General features: G+C 48.6%; 9 protein-coding genes across 9 annotated transcripts; 5 read left to right on the top strand and 4 right to left on the bottom strand.

The window, feature by feature from the left end:
- Nucleotides 1-218: 218 nt before the first annotated feature.
- On the bottom strand, nucleotides 219-1492 carry H6S33_010161 (uncharacterized protein; the record flags this gene model as incomplete). Its single annotated transcript, XM_044841516.1, has 6 exons — nucleotides 219-457; nucleotides 506-641; nucleotides 702-982; nucleotides 1045-1286; nucleotides 1352-1410; nucleotides 1490-1492. The coding sequence occupies 6 exons, from the start codon at nucleotides 1490-1492 to the stop codon at nucleotides 219-221; spliced, it is 960 nt and encodes a 319-aa protein (XP_044697304.1).
- Nucleotides 1493-3486: 1994 nt separating this feature from the next.
- Nucleotides 3487-5899, top strand: H6S33_010160 (uncharacterized protein; the record flags this gene model as incomplete). Its single annotated transcript, XM_044841515.1, has 3 exons — nucleotides 3487-3776; nucleotides 3892-5797; nucleotides 5846-5899. The coding sequence occupies 3 exons, from the start codon at nucleotides 3487-3489 to the stop codon at nucleotides 5897-5899; spliced, it is 2250 nt and encodes a 749-aa protein (XP_044697303.1).
- Nucleotides 5900-8330: 2431 nt separating this feature from the next.
- Nucleotides 8331-11827, top strand: H6S33_010159 (uncharacterized protein; the record flags this gene model as incomplete). Its single annotated transcript, XM_044841514.1, has 6 exons — nucleotides 8331-8439; nucleotides 8492-8737; nucleotides 8796-9236; nucleotides 9311-9711; nucleotides 9770-10903; nucleotides 10958-11827. 6 exons carry the CDS (start codon nucleotides 8331-8333, stop codon nucleotides 11825-11827), a joined length of 3201 nt encoding a protein of 1066 aa, XP_044697302.1.
- A 339-nt stretch (nucleotides 11828-12166) lies between these two features.
- On the bottom strand, nucleotides 12167-12855 carry H6S33_010158 (uncharacterized protein; the record flags this gene model as incomplete). Its single annotated transcript, XM_044841512.1, has 3 exons — nucleotides 12167-12540; nucleotides 12607-12667; nucleotides 12796-12855. 3 exons carry the CDS (start codon nucleotides 12853-12855, stop codon nucleotides 12167-12169), a joined length of 495 nt encoding a protein of 164 aa, XP_044697301.1.
- Nucleotides 12856-13354: 499 nt separating this feature from the next.
- Nucleotides 13355-14823, bottom strand: H6S33_010157 (uncharacterized protein; the record flags this gene model as incomplete). The annotated part of the gene is made up of 6 exons (XM_044841511.1): nucleotides 13355-13517; nucleotides 13576-14087; nucleotides 14141-14397; nucleotides 14457-14549; nucleotides 14613-14625; nucleotides 14683-14823. The coding sequence occupies 6 exons, from the start codon at nucleotides 14821-14823 to the stop codon at nucleotides 13355-13357; spliced, it is 1179 nt and encodes a 392-aa protein (XP_044697300.1).
- A 1444-nt stretch (nucleotides 14824-16267) lies between these two features.
- On the top strand, nucleotides 16268-16905 carry H6S33_010156 (uncharacterized protein; the record flags this gene model as incomplete). Its single annotated transcript, XM_044841510.1, has 3 exons — nucleotides 16268-16639; nucleotides 16734-16754; nucleotides 16852-16905. 3 exons carry the CDS (start codon nucleotides 16268-16270, stop codon nucleotides 16903-16905), a joined length of 447 nt encoding a protein of 148 aa, XP_044697299.1.
- A 393-nt stretch (nucleotides 16906-17298) lies between these two features.
- H6S33_010155 (uncharacterized protein) lies at nucleotides 17299-18217 on the bottom strand (the record flags this gene model as incomplete). Its single annotated transcript, XM_044841509.1, has 3 exons — nucleotides 17299-17640; nucleotides 17716-17801; nucleotides 17881-18217. The coding sequence occupies 3 exons, from the start codon at nucleotides 18215-18217 to the stop codon at nucleotides 17299-17301; spliced, it is 765 nt and encodes a 254-aa protein (XP_044697298.1).
- Nucleotides 18218-18421: 204 nt separating this feature from the next.
- On the top strand, nucleotides 18422-19120 carry H6S33_010154 (uncharacterized protein; the record flags this gene model as incomplete). Its single annotated transcript, XM_044841508.1, has 3 exons — nucleotides 18422-18469; nucleotides 18530-18743; nucleotides 18798-19120. 3 exons carry the CDS (start codon nucleotides 18422-18424, stop codon nucleotides 19118-19120), a joined length of 585 nt encoding a protein of 194 aa, XP_044697297.1.
- Nucleotides 19121-21318: 2198 nt separating this feature from the next.
- Nucleotides 21319-22320, top strand: H6S33_010153 (uncharacterized protein; the record flags this gene model as incomplete). Its single annotated transcript, XM_044841507.1, has 1 exon — nucleotides 21319-22320. One exon carries the CDS (start codon nucleotides 21319-21321, stop codon nucleotides 22318-22320), a length of 1002 nt encoding a protein of 333 aa, XP_044697296.1.
- Nucleotides 22321-23346: the final 1026 nt, after the last annotated feature.

Raw genomic sequence — 23346 nt, 5'->3', positions numbered from 1 at the left:
CGCAACCATGATCAGATCCGGGACTCTGATATGTCACCCATTAAAAAGGGGCAAATAAGATTCTATATTTCTGGCGGCCCAAGTTTCATGTGTGGAAAGCACTCGATCATCTGTACATCAAATACCACCAAAGCTTCCAGTGAATGCTAATGCGAACGCTGAGTAATCTAGTTTTATCCTCATCTCCATCTCTCAAATCATAAAAATTAAGCTAAATACTAAGCTTGGACACGGAAGCTTCTTCCAGTAGCAGTCTTCTTCTCTTTCTTCTCAGATTCCTCAACTTCAGGCTTGGCCCTGTTGAGGACCTTGAGGAAGTCTGCGACACGGCGTCGCATTCGCGAGTGCATATATGCCTTTGCTGCCTTGATGTGGTAGTGAAAGTAGTCACGGAAGGTCTGGATATGGGAGATTGACTCTTCTCGTCGCTGAGGGGTGAGATGACGGGGGAAAAGAACTGGGTATGTTAGCAAATTATCCTACAAGGGATTGGCGGAGGATTCACCGAAAGTGATGTATCCAATTTCACCGGTTCCATCGTCCTTCACACCGGCTACATTGCGGATTTCGAGGGGCGGATCGTTCCGGTACAGGACCTGCGGGGCGTTTTGAATAGCACGTCGCCGGGCATCAACGAATTCCTTCCCATAGAGTTAGCCTAGCAGCTTAAACTTGGGGGACAGAAGGTAAGCTCAGCATACCGACAGGAAGACCTTCCCGAAGATCCTATCCGTCTCTTCTCTAAAAACAGTGCTGAAAATAACGGTAACACGGTCGTGGGAAGCCTGGATGTACATGGCCTCCTCCTCTCTGTATCTGATAACCATAACCTCCGTCCCTTCTCCTGTTGGTGCGGTCTCCGTAGTGAATCCCTTCTGAGCCTCTGCAAGGCGATGGTGCTCATCAATCGCCTTCTCGAACGGTGCAGCCATGGTGTTCCGCTTCAATAGGGAAAGGCGACGGATCAGGTTCTCCTTCTCCTCTGTTGTCAGAAATTCTCAGGTTAGTTTTCCGAGTATCCGACAGACCGAAGGGAAGACATGCCTGGCTCTGCCGGGAGATTCTCTAGATCCACGATTAAGGAGAAGTCGTAGCCGGCTTCAACGTCGGTAATGAGTCCAGCGTACTCTCGCTCTAGAACTCCCAGCGCTCCGTGTTGGACAAGATCCGAGAAGCATTTGACAGAGATAGAAACAAGTATCTTGGTTTTTGTTTCCGGGGTTGAGATGTGGAAGGTAACTCCGTCGAAGTCGGAGATTACCTGGTCAATTGAGGCGGGGGTTGCACTGTATCAAACTGCTGTCAGTGATCTAAAGTGTGATATTGATAAGTTAGAAGCTTTAAAACTTACCTATTGAAACGCTCCGTCAGGATTGACTTTAGAAGGAGATTGTGATATTCAAGGAGAAGCTATTTGGTGCACGAGCATGGTTAGCAACGGGGGATTATGTGTCGGTATTGAACCACCAGAATAGAGAGAGGTGGATACCATGGTGAACTTGGAAAGGACTCGGGTATTGGTACGATTGAGATACGCGTGATATGTTGATAGCTGGAGACTCCAAGAAGTGTATGAAGCTGGCAGCTAGATACACGAGGGGAATGTTCGTAGTTGTTGCTCCCCGCTGACGCCTCGCCAAGAACGCACGAGCCTCACAACGTGACACCCGTGGCTGGACCACCAAAATGGGCACAACTACTCGCTATCATCCATAAGAACCTGAAAATGCAGGTGAATAAGCCAGGGATAATTTCTAGGGGAGAACGGCGCCACTACATACAAATAATCCTTGTAAATGTCACTTGCATTTTCGGGTTCTTATGGATGATAGCGAGTATATACATGGATTTTGCATGGACCGGAGATTTTGTGCCTAAAGCTTCCTAACTAATTACTATATAATGCGGTTATTTATAGCACTCTACTAGCTATATACATACATGTATCTGCGTTCTCCATCAACGGGAGCGCTCTTGAAAGCTTCAGTATTCAATTGATAATGGTCAGTCAGCCCCCAAACAATGTCGGTTTACTGAAATCCAAGCTCTAAATCAGCTTAGCAGTTTTGGTGGGGGACAGAGTTTGAAGTGAATGACTTATACTGAGACAGAAATTCGCTCTGTTAGGTATGTAGATTTACCAACCACAGTATGTGTATGTTAGTGCTGTTAGGTATGTAGATTTACCAACCACAGTATGTGTATGTTATTGCCCTAAATTTATTTACTTCGGGGACAAGCCTCATAGTAGATATATGTACTTAGCCGCCCAGTACCCGACTTAGAAACTTGCCATACCATTGGAAAACGATGAATATAAATATAAGTAGCTATAGGGTCTAAAGGTATATTGAAGTGTAAGGATAGATATTGAGAACACTGTATCCTTAGCTAGAAGAGAACACTCGGCGTTGTACAAGTAGTATAGGTATACCAGATTAGCTGGTATATCCTAGTTAGAGACGGGACTCTGCCTTGAGATTCATAATCAAGTCAACTATCAAACTACATGTATACGTGACTTTCATGAAGTGTAGCAAGTACTAGACTGGAAAATATTGACTGTGTATCCGTATGACTATATGTAGATGCGGGAATATATAGACATGGATGCTTATATAGCATTTGAAGGCGTAAAATCTAGCTATAGCTACTTACATGTAACTACATAAAGCACATGAGAAGTAGACTATATCTGTTCCGACGGCTCGAGCGCTGTTAAATTTCAGAAATTCGCTGTTTTTTAACTTCTAATAGATACTTCATGTAAATTATGGTACCCTTTCATAATGCTGTCAAATAACATACGAGAGATCAGCGCTAGCTTAAGGGCGAGAGTAAACCGGTACATCTTAATTTACTTGAAAGTACATGTACATGTAGCCTGCAGAAATCGGCAAAATCAAGTGTGATAAATATTATCTATAGACGTCGACTACTGGCCATGAAGCCGGAACCGGCCATAGATAGCTGCGTTTTATAGATTTATCGGTTATAAAACAAAAGTGATTCAGTTGCGAGTAGTACTACATGTACTCTCTGCCTCCGGAATATTGGAATTTGGCTTGGAACTTACCCGGAGACACAAATTCAACCCTGATCAGTTGATCAGTCATCTGCCCCACCCTGCATCCCACCTCAGATGGCGGAAATGGCTGAATTGAAATCCCTAGCTCCACTACCCTCCAGCCCGCTGCGCAGATCTTCCCTCGACCCTCTCTTCTCCACCCCTCGCTCCCACTGTCGGTCACCGCGTAGGAAGAATCTACTATAAACTCGTTTTCTTTCAGCGCCGAGTTTTCTTTTTTATCCATTGATAAAGATACTTCTAAGGTGATTTTCTCAAAGGCTGTTTCACAAGTCGGGTTTATACCTCCGCTCCGTTACTGGCGTGACTCATTAAAAAGTCTAATATCCATATATCTAAAAAGGCCACCTTCCAATATCCCGTAGCTACATCGCCATTCCCAAACCCTACACGGTACAATGTCAATCCCAACAGACCCTCGTGAGCCTATCCCGGGTTCAAATGTCATTCTGATTGATAATTACGATTCGTTCACTTGGAACGTCTACCAATTCCTTGTACTTGAGGGCGCACAATGTACTGTATTCCGGAACGACAAGATAACCTTGCAAGAGGTTATCGATCTCAACCCGACGCAGATTGTGATCTCTCCTGGCCCTGGACACCCAGAGACCGACTCGGGAGTCAGTATACCATGTATCAAGCACTTCGCAGGAAAGATCCCAGTATTTGGTGTCTGTATGGGAGTGTGAGTTTATCTATCCTTTGTTATGGCGTTTAAGGAGCTTGTGCAAACGGGAGTCTCAAGTAGCTCTTTACAAGTCCAAATTCCATACTAACTAGGAGCATTTTTTGCATAATAGGCAATGCATCTTTAGCGCTTTCGGTGGCACCGTATCGTTTGCTGGGGAAATCGTTCACGGAAAGACTTCACACATCAAGCATGACTCAAAGGGAATTTATCGCAATGTTCCCCAGGACATTGCAGTCACCCGCTATCACTCTCTTGCTGGGACACTCGCCACACTGCCATCCGTACTCGAGATTAACTCCAAAACAGAAAGCAACGTGATCATGGGAGTTAGACATAAAGAATTCACAGTTGAGGGAATTCAATACCACCCGGAGAGTATTCTGACTGAGGAAGGCCGTTTGATGATCCGGAATTTTCTTGAGATGAAGGGTGGAACTTGGAAAGAGAACGAGAGCTATGCAACCGCAGGAACTACAAGCTCTGTACCCGCCCAGTCGTCGACATCGCCTCAAGATGCTGCTTCGGGCTCTATTCTTGACCGAATTTATGCCCACCGTCGCAATGCAGTCGCTGCTCAAAAACTGTTGCCTTCTCAGCGACCATCGGATCTCGAAACCCTTCACTCACTGTCTATCTCTCCGCCCCAAATCGACCTAGTTAGCCGCCTGCGCTCCATTTCGACCAAATGCGCACTTATGGCCGAAATCAAGCGTGCATCACCTTCAAAGGGTTTGATTGACATCGATGCTTCAGCTGCCGTCCAAGCCCGGACATATGCTCTCGCCGGCGCGGCCGCTATATCAGTATTGACGGAACCCGAGTGGTTTAAGGGGTCGATTGATGATCTCAGGGCTGCTAGGCAGGCAGTCGAGGGAATGCCTAACCGACCAGCAATCTTGAGGAAAGAATTCATATTTGAAGAATACCAGATCCTCGAGGCCCGGTTGGCTGGTGCTGATACTGTTCTCCTTATTGTTAAAATGCTCAGCGACGAGGAGCTAGAGAGGTTATATAAATACTCCGCAGAAACGCTAGGAATGGAGCCACTCGTGGAGGTAAACAGCAGTGAGGAAATGAAGAGGGCATTGAAAATCGGTGCTAAAGTCATTGGTGTCAACAATCGTGACTTGCACTCATTTAAAGTGGACCTTGAGACCACTAGTGGATTGGTTGGAATGATTGACAAAGAGAAGGTAATTCTTTGTGCTCTCAGTGGAATCTCAGCGAGAGATGATGTAGCACGATACGAAAAAGAAGGGGTTGGTGCTGTTTTAGTGGGCGAAGCCCTGATGAGGGCAGGGAAAACTGTGGATGTCTTCATCAACGAATTACTCAATGAGCCAACCTCGGCACCAGCTAAAGCCCCAGAACTGAGGCCGGAAGTTTTGGTAAAGATCTGTGGAACTCGTACTGTGGAAGCCACTAAAGTAGCGGTTGAATCAGGCGCCGATATGATTGGCATGATTCTTGCCGAGGGCACAAAACGAACTGTTGACCTTGACACCGCTAAAGCAATTTCCGTCGTCGTCCATACAACCCCTAAAGGCGGCGTCAAGTCTTCATCAGCTGCCTCTACCCCACCGTCGCCGGTCACTACAGCAGAAGACTGGTTCACTCACTCCAAGAAAAGCCTCATCTCCCACCCAACCCGCGCCCTTCTTGTGGGCGTCTTCAGGAATCAGCCACTCTCGTATGTCCTTCAGAAACAGCAAGAGCTAGATTTGGATATCGTGCAGCTTCATGGGTCAGAACCACTTGAATGGGCTCGTCTTCTTCCCGTCCCAGTTATTCGCCGCTTCTCACCTGGTGAAGCTGGCCTTGATAAGCGTGGGTTACACGCTATGCCATTACTTGACTCTGGTGTGGGTGGTACTGGCGAGAGGCTTGATGTAGCAGATATTAAAAAGACTTTGACCGAGGGCGCAATTAAGACCCCAGTGATGTTGGCGGGTGGCTTGAACTACAGAAATGTAGCGGATGTGGTAGGAGATGAGGAGGGTTTGGTGGCTATGGGAGTATGTGGTGTTGATGTGAGCAGTGGAGTTGAGACTGATGGAAGACAGGATCTAATGAAGATCAGAAGATTTGTGTACACGGCTAAAGGAAGAGTTGAATAAGGTCCTCCCGTTTCCGTGTGCAATGGATGTTGAACGAAGGCGTTTTCATTTCAATTTCTTTGTATTTTTTCTCTCTTCTATTTTCACTCTCTGCAAGGCGGGGAGGAATTTTTCTTGACCTTGATGGGCCTAGAATTTCTATGGTGATTATTCGTAACTTCATGCTATTTTGAACACTCCAGTGATACCATGTATGCTTTGACTTATTTTGTAAACAAGATATGGCTTGAGAGAATAGATTTGCCGATTGCCATCATTTGTGCTTCTTATTCTTTCTAGGTGGGACTATATAGCTATGGCCCGATCGAGTTCATCAAAGACGAGTGATGGTTCATGACATCAACGTCCTCAGCGCCTTGGCTACAAGTGCAATAGTATCTGCCAAGAAGTAATAGTGGCTAAATTTCAAAGATGTTGGCGAGCAGGGATAGAACTCTTGGCCAGCGTACTCAAATAAAGGAGAATCCCTATTCGTCAAAAGCTGATATCTAATCCTATGAGAGGGAGGTGGAGAGGAGACTACACTTCAAACCTCATTAACATGATAACTTATGTCGCCCAGCAGATTTTGCCTTTAAAGTTTTCTTCCTTTCGCTAAACCATCATTTGCCCTTTTCATTTCCAACGAGATAGATTCATCGATGAGCCGAATCGACGAAGCCCCATCCAGTGGAAACTTTCGATCACTTAGAACCGCTAATAGCTCCAAACATCGTGTTCAGCAGAAAGGCACATTGGGGACCTGAGTCTTCGTACTGCCATTATCAGTCTCATCTTGGGCCTTTACTCTATGTGCATCCAAGCCCTACCTAGATCCACAAGCACTTCTGATATTCTTACGTTTATCTATTGAGAAAAATCTATTAGATGAATTCGACGGATTCATGTGTCGGTTTAGAGTTCCCTAAAGAAGTTCATATTTCCAGGACAAATCTCCGGTCTTTATGCAGAAGCTCCGTCGCCAAAGCTCAGTGGCAGAAATATTTCGCTGCAAATGTATCGATGAAGCATAGCTAATCCTGCCGTTGCTCGCGGATGCCGAGGCACATGCGACCAACTACTAGGCCGAATCAGGATGAAATGCCTTGTCGAAAAATTGGTGTTTCTCCGTTCGCTCGAATGATGTGGAACCAAGCTTTTTGCGGGATATTTTTTAATCTTCTGGAACGATTAAACGCCTCTTTTGGCGGGAAATCCGGGCTGGAGACGTAAGCTTCGGAGAATTTGATGTTGCGGCATGAGATGTCACTCGGTAGGTGAGCCGAGGCACGCAGGATAGCAGCTAAATGGCGCACATCACGTACTCTAGTGGCAAATTTAAACAGAAAATAGGTAGGTGGGTTCCAAGACTCTGGTATGGAAGAGTGAATTGATTTTTGATTGAGTCCAGTAGGTATTCGAGGTGGTTTTGTGAGGCTTTGTGAGATTGTTACATCCGATTTCGCTATGCATGCGAAACTCGGCTCGGTGAAACTTACTCCAATCTGCCGTCGCAGCCGCATACGCGCGCAGAATTGGACCTGATTGTTTATCGGACGTATGATTCTCATTGCTGAAGATGTTGATTATATCCACTCGGCTATCGACCCGCAGAAAGATAGGGCGACCGATACTGAAACCATACGGCGGTGGTCTGAGAGGGGAAATGTTAAATGGCAGCCTTGCAAAGGCCGCACCATACGTGCGAAATGCGCTACATTACAAAGCTGCTGTTCGAAATACATTGCCGACGGAGATAAAAACCAAAATTTCAATGAATATCAATGGCAACCTTAGCCAGTATTTCCCCACTGGTTTGGAATCTCCGTCGGAGGTTTATGCAGGATAATTGTTTAAATGGAAGCTTGAATAGACGCCAAGAACACTGACGTTTCGGGTTCCCTTCGCATATGAAGCCGCGGGTCAAATCCACCCCGTTTGAAACATTTACAGACCCTTGCGGCCTCCGAAATCCCGTCCTGCGCCAGCCTCATCCACTGGGCGATGTGCAGTCGGACAAAATAAAACTCCAGTCGGAGCACTCGGAGCACTCGGAGCACTCGGAGGCATCCTGCAAAAAAGCTAGCCGCTTTTCGCCTTCACTCTTGAATTAGAGTCACATGCATGTAGTTAATATGGAGAAGTACGGAAATTTATTCATGTAGCAATACCATGTAGTAGGTAATATGGAGAAGTACGGAACTTTATTCTCACCGAGGTGCATGAGAAGAATTTCGTACATCATATTATGTAGCAATACTATGGTATAGCTTGGACAACCTTGCAGATCTGTGTAGCGGGGTTGTTCTCGATACATATATATATATCGTCATGTCCACCAGCTTTAAGAGTACAAGCAGCCCTCATCATCATTATCAATTCCATCATTCGACTCCACCGGGTATCGATTTAAATATTTCCACAGGAAAATAAGGACTGTTCTGAAGAAATCATGACGACTCCTATTCCCGCACCACCTGGGTTCCCAATCATAGGAAACCTGGCGGATCTTGATACAGAATTACCCACAAACACTCTGCAACACTTTGCAGACATCTATGGTAATTACTACAAGCTATTACGTTTTGTAATATGGCTAATTGGACATTATAGGCCCGATTTACCGTTTCAACTTTGGCGGAGGTGTGACAAAAGTAGTTATCAGCTCACAGGAAATAGTAGAAGAGGCCTGCAACGAAGAAAGATTCATCAAAGTCATCCAAGGAGGGCTGAATCAAGTACGAAACGGAGTTAAAGACGGCCTGTTTACCGCACATCATGACGAAAAGAATTGGGGCATTGCGCATAGAATTTTGATGCCAGCTTTTGGGCCGTTATCGGTTCAAGGAATGTTTGATGGTAAATATTGAAGCTCCTCCGACCATTGGCTAAAAATGTTAATGTTTGTGATGAATAGAAATGCACGATATTGCGGGTCAGCTCGTTATGAAGTGGGCTCGTCACGGTCCAGACCATAAGATCGTAGCTACAGACGACTTTACCAGGCTGACCCTTGACACTATCGCGTTGTGCTCCATGGACTACCGCTTCAATTCCTTTTATACCGATGAACTGCATCCTTTTGTTGGAGCTATGGGAGATTTTCTCTCGGAGTCCGGACGGAGAGCCCAGAGGCCAGCGATTGCAAACCTGCTGATGAGAGGATCGAGCCAGAAGTATGAGTCTGATATCGCCTTGATGAAAAACGTGAGTGACGAGGTGATCAAGAGGAGGAAGGAGAAGCCGTCGGGAAAGAAGGACTTGTTGAATGCCATGTTGAATGGGAAGGATCCGGTCACAGGGGAGGGCATGTCAAATGAATCGATCATCAATAACATGATCACTTTCCTGATCGCTGGTATGCATTTCTTTTCGCCCCCTACTTGAGTTGAGTTTCAATATGTCTAACACTGATTTCCTGTATCAATTTAGGTCATGAAACCACGTCTGGAATGTTATCATTCGCCTTCTATCTCTTGCTCAAAAATAGCGCTGCCTACCGCACCGCGCAGCAAGAAGTCGATGACGTTTGCGGGAAAGGCCCTATCAAGATAGAGCACATTTCAAAACTGAAATACCTTAACGCCGTCCTTCGTGAGACACTCCGTCTCCATCCCACCGCACCCGTATTCAGTATGTGCTCAAAGCCGGGCGTGGAAGAACACCCTACTTTGTGCGGAGGCAAGTACGCGATTGGCAAAAACGAGCCCATCCTCTGCTTGTTGTCAAAGGTGCATACAGATCCAGCGGTATATGGAGAAGATGCGGAAGAATTCAAGCCAGAGAGGATGTTAGACGAGCCATTTGAGAAGTTACCCAAGTATGCTTGGAAGGTAATCAACATATCTCTCATAATTGCAAATGTCAATGATGCTGACACTTATATTATAGCCTTTTGGAAACGGGATGCGAGGCTGCATAGGCAGAGCCTTCGCCTGGCAAGAAGCTCTCCTTGTAGTTGCGATTCTGTTACAGAACTTTAACTTCCAGCTCGACGACCCTAGCTATCAGCTGAAGATCAAGCAGACCTTGACGGTCAAGCCTAAAGACTTCAAGATGCGTGCAACTCTGAGAGATGGAATTGACGCTACAATGCTCGAAAAGAAGCTTCAGGCCGGTCCCGCACCTTCTACAGAGGACCCCAAACTCAAAGAGACATCGAGCAAGCCCTCCAACTTGAAGCCAATGAGTATCTTCTACGGGTCAAATACAGGAACATGTGAAGCTCTCGCCGCAAGACTAGCAAAAGAAGCCACTCAGCACGGCTTCGACGCTAAAGTTGGCCCACTGGATTCTGCAACTGATAAGCTTCCAAAAGACCAGCCAGTTGTCATTATCACAGCCTCATACGAGGGAGCTCCTCCGGATAATGCGGGTCACTTTGTAGAGTGGTTGAAGAGCCTCAAGGAAGACGAGCTCAAGGGAGTCCAGTTTGCGGTCTTTGGCTGCGGTCATCGTGACTGGCAGGCGACTTTCCAGAAGATTCCAACCTTGGTAGATGAGCTTATTGGGAAGCGGGGTGGTGAACGAATCGTCGAGAAGGGTACAGCGGATGCTGCTAATGGCGAAATGTTTACTGATTTTGACGGATGGGAGGATACGCAGTACTGGCCTGCAGTTGAGAAAAACTATGGCGGCACTGCTACTTCGCCCGACGCGGTACCAACTCCTTCTATTGAGGTTACTGTTTCCTCGCAAAGCCGCTCCACGAATCTGAAGCAGGATGTGAGGGGAGCACTATTGGTGGAGAACAGGCTTCTTACTACTCCTGGTCAGCCGGAGAAGAGGCATGTTGAGATCAAGCTGCCGACTGATATGGTCTACAAAGCTGGAGACTACCTTGCTATTTTGCCTACCAACCCTAAGAACAATATCAGAAGGGCTGTAGCGAGATTTGGGCTGGCGTGGGATGCGGTCTTGAATATCAAGGCGAATGGCCCGACAGTTCTTCCAACTAATGTCAATATCACGGCCGCGGATGTGCTTTCGAACTATGTCGAGCTCGCACAACCGGCTACCAAGAAGGTTTGTCAGAAATTTTTACACCTGATGTATGACACTGGCTAACAGTCCCCACAGGATGTCCTTGCAATTGCGAAAGCTGCAGCGGATGAGAAGACCCGCACGGCACTCGAGAACCTTGCTGGAGACCTGTTCAACGCGGAGGTCAGCCAAAAGCGTCTCAGCCCTCTCGACATACTTGAGAAGCATCCTAGTGTCGCATTCGCATTCAGCGAATTTCTTGCCATCCTCCCCCCGATGCGTGTGCGCCAATACTCAATCTCATCCTCGCCTCTATACGCCCCCGATAGTTGCACGTTGACCTTTGCCGTCCTTGACCAAGAGGCCATCTCCGGCCAAGGCCGCTATGTCGGTGTGGCCTCAAACTACCTTGCCCACCTTGAGGCCGGTGACCATGTCCAGGTCTCTGTCAGGGCATCCGCGCACCCATTCCACCTCCCATTAGACCCTGTCTCAACACCACTTATCATGGTCTGTGCCGGTTCCGGGCTCGCCCCCTTCCGTGGGTTCATCCAGGAGCGTGCTGCACAGATTGGGGCCGGGCGGAAGCTGGCCAGGGCGCTGCTGTTTGTCGGATGTCGTGGGAAGGGTGACACGCTTTATGATGAGGAGTTCAAGAAGTGGGCATCAATGGGCGCCGTGGATATTAGGTATGCGTTCTCGAGAGAGACGGAGAGGAGCGAAGGGTGCAAGTACGTCCAGGATAGGCTGTGGCATGACAGAGTAGACGCTGTCGAGCTGTTTGATGAGGGTGCCAAGGTGTTTGTGTGTGGGAGCCGGGAGATTGGCGAGGCGGTAAAGGTCACCTGTAAAAAGATGTATTCAGAGAAGGCGGCGGCGTTAGGGAAGCCGAAGAGCGAGGAGGAGGTGGAGGAGTGGTTCTCGAACCTGAGGAATGCGAGGTATGCGACGGATGTGTTTGCTTGAGCGGATATTGGGGCAATCTCTTTCTTTAATTTGGTTATTTAGCTTTTGGTTTTGATTGTTCTATTTCCTTTTTTTTTTTTATATCTATGTAGTGTAGTTTATTGACATGCATGACTTTGGTTCAATCTGAGACATTGATGTGCGAGCGCTGAGTGATTAGTTGTGACGGAGGAAAGGGAGAAATGATTGAAACCCCCAGAATGTCTTCCAGAAGCCCAAGCTAACTACCAGCTAGCTACAGCAGCTGGCTAGCTGTCAATGATCGACAGTAATCCCACTCCACACAACAAATTTACAAAAACGAGAACCAACTACCTACAACCGTAGCTAACTACCCGCCTACGCCCCATCCCCCCAGATGCCCACGACCCCCATCGCAAAGCCCACACCCAACAACCCCCCTCTAACCAACCCCCACCTCCTCCACCTCTCCAACCCCCCTCTCACCACCTCGCCATTCACCTCGACCCCGCCCCTCCCCCTCCCCCCGGTCTCTACACTCACCACCTCCGCCTCGACGGCACTCAACCTGACGCCCTCGACCAGGCGCGCCACAAGCGGCACCGCCGCCGTCAACAGCAAATACGGGTGTCTGCCGCCCTTTCCGGCAAACCACCAAGCGGCCACGAGCACGCCCGAGGCGGCCACCTCGAGCGGGCGCGTCACCTGTCGGAGCAGGCCGAGCGAGACGCTGAAGGCGCGCTGCGCCTGCGCTGGGCGCCCGTCAGCAGGCGCGTACGGAAGGTGGGGGAGAAGACTGGGGGGGAAGGGGGAGCTACGCGCTGACGCGAGGGTGAGGATGCTGCTGAGCGTGGAGGTGCTGAAGTTTAGGTGGATGCCCTGTGTGTGGTGAAAAAGGCCGGGGTGGGAATGGGGTGTTAGCTGGTGTTGCTTGCTGCTATGGAGGTGCAATGGATGGATGGTTGGTTGGGTACCCCGCGGTGGGGCTCAGGGGAGTGGGGACTTACGGTGAGGAGACCCAGGGAGATTACTCCCGTGAACTTGAGGGTTGCTACGACCTTTGACATGGGGAATTAATTGAGGTAGATGGGCGTTTTTGTGGTAAAGGGCAATTGACGAGAATAATAATAAATCACAGGAAAGGGAACCGGAGGGAAAGTGAGGTTTCTCCAAAAGGGTGTGTGGTGGGAGAGAATTGTGAATTGTGGGCGGTTGTTTCCCGCTTGGTTACGTCGCAAATCACATTCCCGGCACGATAATGGCATTGACATGATTATCTGGCTGCGTTTCGCCACCCTTCCAAGCCCCCCCGGGGTACTTCGGCCTGGGGGTAAAAGCATCGATGTCACCGGAAAACGTTTCCCAATCTGGAGACAATGATTGTTTGCACAACTTTTTTTGCTATCCACTGAGAAATCATAACCCAGCCTAAGCTGTAGAAATAAACAATCCTTTTGAACCAAACAACCGAAATCATATTCTCCTATGATTTATTAGGAGAAGGAAAAACAGAACGAGGTATACATTATAAGGCCTTAAGATAGAGAGTAAAAGGAAATTCATTCTTTACAACTCGTCCTTGACGGGAACCTCCTTCTTGGCTTCGGCCTCAACCTCGGCTTCCTCCTCAGGTGTTACAACTTCGGCAACCTCGGGGGTCTCGACCTCGGGGGTGGCGTTGAGGTAGAACTGCTTCAGGATGTTCTGGCGGATAGTCAAGTCATCGCGCCTAATAATAATTAGCTATATTCCTAGCAACATAAACTATAAATTTGGAAATATCATACTTGGATGGGATCAATCCGTTCTTGGTGATCATTCCCTGGAGCCTGTTCAACTCCTTCTCAACATAGTCGGCGTTCTTTGCAACCTTGGCAAGAACACGGGCATAGTATGAAGCATACTTATCCTCCAATCCCTTGACAGCGGCCTCAACCTCCTCGACAAAGCTGGCCTCCTTGCCCTTGACAATCTTTACAACAATCGTGTCAAGAGCCTTGACACGACCGGCAGTTTCCTTGAGACCACCGCCAACAGCACGGTGGGTACCAGCGTGGTCGTTGATGAACTCAGTGAGGTGCTCCTCGGTGCGGCCATACTCGTAGTCGACAGGCTCAGTGGAACCCTTGGGGAACCACTTGAGGGTGGGGTAGCTGCTGACACCGTACTTCTCGGCGCTGGCCTTGCCGCTGGGCGAGTCGCAGTTGATCTTTGCAATAACAACGTTGGAGTCCTCCTTGAAGTTTGTAGCGAGGGTCTCCCAGGTAGGAGCAAGAGCTTTGCAGTGACCGCACCATGGCTGTTTCAAAGTCAGCAATCCATCATTGTGCTGCCGAGTTGGGTATCACTCACCGCATAGAACTTGACCAAAACATCCTTAGACTCATCCAACACAACCTCGCTGAAGTTTGAATCCGTAACAGTCTTAACATCACTTGGGGCCTCCTTCTTAACCTTTGGCTTGACACCCATCTGCTCTGAGATGAAGGTCTGCAGTGACTCGAGGTCGCGCTTGCTCTCGTAGGGGATTGGCTGGTCGCTCTTTCCATCGAACCATTTCAGCGTCGGGAAACCCTTCACGCCAAAGCGCTGTCCGAGGGACTTGTGGTCTGCGAAGGGAGGTTAGTTAGTCTGTGTAGAGCACAACAACCAGTGGAAAGCGACATACTGTCTGCATCAACTTTGGCAATTGTAATCTTGTCCTTCTGGCTGGCGAAGGAGTCGGCGAGCTGCTCATAGATGGGGGCGAGGGTCTTGCAGTCTGTGGGAATCCATTGTTAGTTTTGGCCGAAAGGACCTCCGGCTCCGGACAAGTAGAACTTACGGCCGCACCATGGCTAAGAGAATTGTTAGTAGATGGCCCTTATAATCTTCTCGGGAGGTAAACAACGTACTGCAAAGAACTCCACCAACGCCGGCTTCCCGCTCTGCAGAATCTCTTTATCGAAATTCTTGGGAGTGAGGTCGAGAACATTGCTAGCCTGCGCAACAGCCAGGAGCGAGAAGGCCGCAAAGAAGGATCCGAAGCCCTTCATGATTCAAGTTAATTGTTTTAGGTTATGGTTATAGGGGTATATTTTGTTGTCTGTGTTGTGTGTGTGAATTTTGTTTTTCTCACGCAAGCTTGATAGCAGCTTTATGAAAGAAAAAGAAGGACAGATTTCCACCGAGCTGGTGAGCTGTGGCACTGGCTGGCTAGTGGCGGCGGGATGCGTTGCGTTGCGGCTGATAAATCCAAATGCCTAATCGGGTGAACCCTGGCATTCCATCATGTAAGGACATGGGTGTGGCTGATGAAAACAATATAATGGTCGTAAGATGGAGCCTCGGATCACGATCTGGGAGCTTCCTGGGAGTAAAGGCGGTCTTCTTTTTGAATATGGTTTTGCGTTTTGGTGGACGTGGGTGAAAGGTTTGAATACATTATCAGATCTGGTAGATGGATCTGAATAACACGATGCTCAATATATGCTCCCTTACTTGTACTTCGTAGTTTTCTATATTTGGTATACAAGTGAGTACAAGAAAAGACTAGGCAAGATATGAGTGTAGATTGTTTCGTGCAGGTTGTGTTATGTGATTATAATTATCAATATTTACGTGCTCCTGACCGTGCAAGCTAGCTTTAACCCCGAAAAAGTCTCGAGTAATAATATCTTCATTGCTACAACCCAGCTAACAAAGCTACATAGGTGATGAGATACTTAACATTTATAAACATTGTATCCAGCTAGCTCGATACTTGGCAAGTTTCAATTGCTATCAGTATCAGTGCCCTTCATTACCATCGATAAACATTCCAATCCTTAATGTATCATTCCTTTATCTGAGGACATTTAGTTTGATATGTTTGTTAAGCTGTAGGGTCAAATGCTCAAGATATTTGTGGCTCAAGCAAATACAATTGAATTTAGGCCTCCGTATCATTGGCATGATCTGGCTCTCCTCTCTTCTCTGCTTAGGCTTGTTTGTTCCTAATCATTGCAGTTAATACTCAATGATGGAACCAAGTACCGGATTTCTTGCTTTTCTAGGTATTCGGTACTCTAGGACAAGAATTTTCCTTACTGAAAGTCAATCTCCTATTCATCGAGTTTCAGGTCTTCTTTGCTCTCTTCTTTGTATTCCGAGACAGCTAAGGTCCCAAATTTCAATCCGGACTGACCGCCAAAAGGGACTGCCTATCATTGGTTTTATCCCGGGGGTGTCGTTCCACTTGTCTATGGGTTCGAAGAGAGCTCTGATTTGCTATCCATCATGCCATGGAGCTTAATAGCAGTTATACCTGCTACGTATCAGCACATATAGCTATGATAACACCCCATATCCTAACCGCCAGCTCCATTTACCCATAATCCAAACCCCACCTCTCCCGATCTCTCCCAAGCTTTCCCTCCCCCCTCCAAACGAAACAAAACAAAACGAAAACCCACCAGACCCCATCCCCACACCTCTCCCCTCCAAAAAAATAAAAAAAAAATGGTACAACTCACCGTCGTCGAAGACGTCGAAGACGCCCACTTCGCGCAGCAACGCCCCTACCAGGACCAAGAAGACGACTACGCCTCGGACTCGGACGGCTCCTCGCTGTCCGACGACAACGACGGCGACGTCGAGATCGAGGAGACGCTGTACGACCGCGTTGTGGCGCTGAAGGACATTATCCCGCCGCGGCAGCGCGCGGTGCTGAGTGCGGGGCTGTCGTCGGCGTATGGCGTTGTGAAGAGCGGGTTGAGCATGGGCGGGACGACGCTGTGGGTGCTGGTGACGGGGGCGTTTGTGGTGGGCGTGCCATTTGCAGTGGCAGTGGGGGATGAGCAGCAGTTGGTGGAGATGGAGAGGGAGATGAAGGTTTGTTGATGCTGATGCCTTGGAGCTCTGATTGTGGGAGTGGGGTTGAGTGGGGTTGGATAGGATACCGGGCTGACTAGTGGTGATTGTGTAGATGCAGCAGTTTACGACGGATGTGAGTATCGACAGTGTGGATTCTTGACTGGAGAGCTGCTTTTCCAGATCTATAGAGTGTTTGAGGAGATACATAGAGCTGACAATTGTGTTTTTAGTCTCTTTCGCCCGGTGCTCAAACGGCGGTTCTTGGGGAGCCACAGAAGAAGTAATGGGTTATTGAAGACGATTTATCTTATTTTTTGTTTATTGTTCAAGTCAGGACTTTTATATACCCTTCCATCTAGTATGACGATGGTTCTTGAATGGAAAATATTGGTTCTTCTTCCAACCACATCCTCTGTCCATACTCTCTTTTTGGTGCTTTGGGGTGTCACTTTGCAATTGGAAATTGGAAATAAATAGCCTCTGGTGCATCACGAAGCTTCAAGCATTGCTTCACGGGTATCAATTCAGCAAGTAGTCTATTGTAAACAGCTCTCCGCCTCCCTGCTCAGGTCCCATTAAGCTCCGTAAACTCCATACGCCCGCCAAATCCCAAATCTACATAACCGGTAAGCAGCACAATGAAACACAGCCCATCGCTCACATTCACGGTCCCTCACTCATTCGTCTTTGCCCAATGCCTTCAGCGCCTTCGCTCTCAATTGCTCTACGCCCTTGACGCCCTCCCACTTCTCCAAACACACCTTCAGCACACCCCACTCCCTCTCCGCCTCCTCCATATTCCCCTCCTTCACCGCCGCCTCAATCCTCTCCGGACACCCCAGCGCCCACACCACCGTCTCCTTCTTCCGTTTACTGCCCTCTCGGCCCTCCGTCGAGCTCAGCGCAACCGGCGACACCGGAATCGTCTGCACAAGCGACGCCGACACCTGCGCGATATGCGCAATCGCCGGACCGAGAGTCGAAGTCGTGGGTGCGAGGGGCTCCATGTTGGCTCTCATCTTCAATGTTCCCAGTTAAGCAGCTGCGCTCTATGTATGTAAAAACTACGGAAATATAGAAAACTAGATATATACCTTCCGGATCGTGTCCGTGGCCATGATCAGCTTGCTGTAGTTGTCGTACACCAGCGCCTTCCGCTCGCCGTCAAAGCCACGTATCTCTACACCCCCCACCGTCAGTATCTACGCCCTCTTGTCCGCTCACTACATGTAGCTAAGCCCAGAAGCCAGAGCGCATACCGTTCACAAGCTCATTCTCGACCCTGAGCAGCTCCTTCAGCTCCGCCGTCTCAAGGAGCTTCTCGACATAGGTGCTAACCTCGAAGCCCTCGCGGTCGAGCTCCCCGACCTCCTCCACCGGCTCCTTCGGCGCCTCTTCCGCCTCCCCACCAGCTTCACCAGAGGCCTTGAGCCCGTAGAACTGGCGGAGCGCGGACCTGTTGCGGCGCGGAGAGCGGAGGCCGGGGCTGGGGAGCGGGAGGTCGAGGGAGACGCCGCGGGAGGAGGAGCGGGAGGACGGGGAGGGGAGGCGCGGAGAGGCGTGGGAGGCGTCGAATGTGATTGCGGGGGTCGTCATTGCTGTTTTGTGCAGATCTTTGGGTTTTTGGGGGGGAGCTTTGGGGGGGGGTGTTTTGTGGGGAGGGCGTCACGTAAGCAGGTGACAGTATCGCGTCCCATCTCTTCTCACCTTCTCCTTCCTCTTCATCTTTCTTCATCTTCCTTCCCTCCTTCTACAGTCCTCAACAACCTCACCTCTCACCACAACTCGCCGCCGGAAGAAATGGCGGCCATCTCCCAGTTCCCGTTCCCCATCCCCACAATCACTCCTGTAAGCCTTCTCTTCCCCTTTCTCGTATCACATCTACGACGCATGCTAACAAGCCACCAGGAAGACCTCGCAGCCTTCGACGAAACCCACTTCTCCCCCACCGCCCACACCCACCTCACCGCAAACTTCCTCCCCCCTCCAGACCCCTCTGCCGCCGCCGCCCCTGCCGAAGATGAAGAAGACACCCTCGGCTACTACCCCGACGGCACAAAACGCACCCTGACCGACACGCAGATCAGCATCTTTCGGCACAGCGAGATCCAGGACCTCCTCCGTACGTCTTCCCCCCTCCCCTCTCTCATCTCTGCATACAACTAACATTCTCCAGGCCGAAAACGCCACAACCGTAACCGCCGCCGCAAGTTCCGCGAGCGCCAGGCTGCCCAGAAAGCCGCAGAAGCGGATGAAGTCCGCGCGCAAGCTGCTGCTGAAGCGGCTGCCGCGAACCCAGTCCCGCAGACCGAGGCCACTGAGGGGCAGGTGCGGAAGGGGAGGCTCGAGGCCGCCATCTGGGCGAGCGCCATGCAGTGGGACGAGCAGGAGGGGGGTAATCAGGGGAAGGACCAGCCCCCAGTTGAGGAGCCGAAGGTGCTCGGCAGGGTAGATAGGGCGTCAGGTAGGGAGTTTTTGTGGCCGGCGATTGAGAGGTAAGCCGTGTTTTTTTCCTTCTTTTTTCTTTCTTTTTTTTCTGTTGGGGATGGGGGGAGGATCCTAAGTGATGAGAATTATATACGTCATCCTTAGACGGAGTCTGAAGTCCCCTGTTCGGGACGTTCGGATGATGACGACGAGAATGTTCTTACTATATCTGATAGGATGGTTATGAGGGACTGTTTTCTTCATTGTAGCGAGAGTTTTGGTTGTATGCGCAGTATGCTAACTGAAACCAGGGCGTAAAATCTTAATGTAGGTACTCATAATTCACGGTTGCTTTCTTTCTTCCTAGGAATGGTTTCTCGTACTACTTTATGGAGGGCAGTAAGGGGCATTGGCTAGCTGGCTGGCTTTCTAAGAACTGGTATGGCTGATATTGGTATGAGGAACAGCAGGCAGTCCAGCTGTACTCCCGACTATTTAACATTACTGGCGTAATATCTTCTTACAAGCTGGAAAAGAGCCGGTCACGCCAGAAATATCGAACGACGCGATTCAGAGTGCCCTACCTGATATTCAATAACTTAAACCTCTAGGGTTAGGTCACTAATATCCTAGTATTAGACTAGTTCGCTACTATTAACCAGCGATCTCTTTACCAGCCATATTTTATCTACAGCACAATCTTATTCAAAGATACTATTCTAGAACATTCAGCCCTGACTATACCAATACGTATCTTACGCCCCTTAGAGGGCGTTGAGCACTCTAGAAATATTGCCGCCCCATAGATTCACCACCAACACATCTGCATTATCTTCATACTCATATACACTGTAATAACTTTTGCCCGTAGTATCTACCATAATAAAAAGAATATTGTTGAAACTCTCTCTGACCCTGTAAGAGTAGAAACCCTAACCCTGTACTGGTGACCCTTCGCCCTTGTGAATGTATGTGGTGTGAGGCAATATGATTGCAATCGATTAGGTTTTCCGCCTCTAATCAAGTCAACTCACGCTTTCGGCCCCGTCAACTCATAGTTATGATTAATTAATGGCATAAACTCATACCTATTCGATTATTCTGATTGTTTACAGATGATATTTCAGGCCTTAGAAACCGAATTTCTTCCCAAAATTGGTCTTTCGCAATAAATCGATTAAATCATGAGTATAAAGAGACAGTAAAACCAGGAAAAATAACAGCGGAAATAATCATCTGTCCTCCAATGATCTTAAAGAAAGACTAATCATGATTATGATTCGAAATGTCACCCCTAACCGAGTCTAATCAAATTATACACTCGATTTTTATACTCGACTATAGTCGACTCATGCCGCACACGTACACTAAATGTATGTTTTGTATAAAGTTGTGAGCTACTTAGAAGAATGTGCTTTGTGGTTTAGATGTGACTGGCTAGATATAGGGAAGAAAGCTAAGTTCATTGATCACAGAAGAGCCTTCGGGGTGCGGGTGTGGGGGATATCAAAATACAAGACGGAGTCATATTGTTCGCCAGATTCTACACAGCTATAGTCAAGACCCCACCTACGTCCCATCACAGACCCATATCGTTCGTTAGCTCCGAGAGCCCTGTTTTGAGGTAATAATTTGACACCTTATCCTCCCATAAGGGTTACCTCGAGGCCTATTCTGGGGTCCTTGTGGAGTGGCTAATATACGTTACTATCTCGAGATCTCCCTGGAATATATGGTATATCTCAACCCCATATCCACCCCACACAGTCGATCCCGACGGTTAACTCGCCTGGAGACACACGTACATCTTTCATACATGTAGCCGTATTCAACATTCACATTTACAAGCACTGGGACAAAAACGACTCTGATTTAAGGCTTCATAATAGTGCAGTAAGCAATCATTGGCACCTATCTGAAACTAGATTAGTGCGGCACGAGTGACATCCTATGAACCCATTATTAGTCAACAAGTATGAGTAATATAAAGAACTACGGGCGCTTATTCTAAACCACCTTTCGTGTTTTCGCGGAAACTGTATCGTGAGTACTATGCTCGGGATATCCAACCAATCAACAGCTGCCCATGATTCGCGCAACCTGTTTCTGTCCCTGGCGATCGATCATGCATGTAACTGAGCCCTAACCCCATGTCCATGTAAGGACAGCTAATGCGCAGTTCACACGGAGCTCTTTTAAACAGGCAAGCAGCATCTTCTGACCATTTCCACCCCTCACGGTACCCACCCACTCACTCACCATCCATCGAAATGCCGCTCCTAAAACTCCCCAACGAGATTCTGATCCAGATAGCAGAGTGCCTGGACCCCAAAGACTTTACAAACTTCCTCGTCCTAAACCGCTTCTTCAAGAGCCTCTTGACCCCTCTCCTCCACAGTCTCGCCTTCAGCGACCCAGCTCGGAATCTGGACTGGGCATGCACGTGCGGCCACGAGCACCTTGCCCGCCTTCTCCTCGAGGGTGGAACATCGCCGAATGTCCGATCCTGGCTCAATCGGTACCCGCTCCAAGAGGCCGCCTTATACGGTCACCTGCCCATAGTCAAGCTTCTTCTCCAACACGGCGCCGATATCAGCGTCAGGGACAAAGACAACGGCACGGCGCTCCACTGCGCAGCCGGCAGTGGCGAGCCTGCCATCGTACAGCTGCTCTTGGAGAACGGTGCCGACAAAGAGATTAACAGCGACATGCTACACAACATCACCCCACTTATGTGGGCGATCAAAGGCCTAGAGATAGCTTACGCAGTGAACCTGGAGAAAGCCAATCCAGAATGCACCCTGAATTATTACTGGAACAAGGAGGGCTTCCTTGACGGTGACATGTTTAGTCTTGTAGAGCTCATCGAGCATAAAAACAATGCGATGGCGCGGATGCATGAGGCTGTCAAGATACTACTAGAATGGGGCGCAGATGTCACATACTCTTGTAATACTGGGGAGTCAGTGCTGCATGCGGTGGCAGGTCTGGAGGGATTTGATGCGGTGGACACGGCGGAGCTGTTGTTAGAGTGGGGTGCCGATCTACATGCGGTTGACAATGAAGGGATGACGCCGCTACATATGGCGGCGTATTCTGGGTTGGTGGGTATCGCGACGCTGTTTTTGGAGAAAGGTGCGGACGTGAATGTGGAGGATTCGCGTGGTCGGACGCCGTATAGTGGATTGGTGGTCGGTTTTCATCCGGAGGTCCGCCAGCTACTTAAGAGGGCCCAAAGAAAAGCTCAAAATGTTAAAGAAGACAAGGCATAGGAGGAAAAGCGAGCCCTTGGGCCTCTGTAATTATTTGCTCTGCCTTGGTTTCTGTAGATGTGGTTGGTCGTGGGATCTTTGTGCCCTAAACCGCACCTGGATTTTGGGCCTGTAACAAAATTGCAGGCAGTTTTGTTCCTGAACAGATGCCTTGATACTTCTCCCACGAATGTTAGCTGGGGGGATATTCATGTCCAGGGATATCTGTCACGGATGACTCGCAAGGTGATGAGTTGGAGGCCTGTAATTCTGGCCACAGACGTGAGGCATATATAGGTGGCGAATTTCCTTTTGTACTCTGGTCTTTTAGCTATTGGTAAGCCCCATTCCTCGATATGAGGCTATGTGGGTACATTGATGTTCCTGGTGATGGTTTTTTGCGAACTATGATGGAGATTAGCGGGTATTTCAGCCGTAGATTAGGTAGAGAGCATATATAGTTGCGTTGTCAGGGTATTCAACTTCTCATTACCAATATTCATAGCCCTAATAGGATTTTATACTCAAAGTACCAAGTTTCATTGTATGTAGGGCGTATATATTATGAATTACCCCCCAGGCTAGCAGCTTGTAGCCCAACTGAGGAGCTTGTGTATGGCGTCTGAACAACTAAACCTGATCTTCCGGGATGGCCATAAAAGCTCTCTCTTCTAATTGAAGCTCTTGTTGAACGGGCCGTGACTTGAACTGGTATCCTTATTTCCTAGACAACATTCGCCTTCAAAGGACGGCATGCGCATGCAGCATATCTACTATACTATAAAAGAATATGGTCTGAAAATTTTCGTTAAACCGGCCTAATCCTACATCCGGCCCTGGCCATGGGGGAGACTAATTGGCCAAATAATGAGGCCAAGATAGTTCAATCTGCGATTGTAGGTCGGCCAGAGAGAGCTCTGATCAATATCACACATACCCCACCCACTAAGGAAGGCCCTCAGGCCCCTCAAAAAAAGAAAAAAAGAAAAGAAAAGGGCAATAAATACACAAAAAGTAATGCTGTGACCATACGCCCCTCACGGGCTA

The sequence above is a fragment of the Morchella sextelata genome (genome assembly GCF_020137385.1).
Source record: "Morchella sextelata strain SCLS chromosome Unknown scls_4, whole genome shotgun sequence".
NCBI lineage: Eukaryota > Fungi > Ascomycota > Pezizomycetes > Pezizales > Morchellaceae > Morchella > Morchella sextelata.
This window is presented reverse-complemented; position numbering and strand designations above follow the sequence as displayed.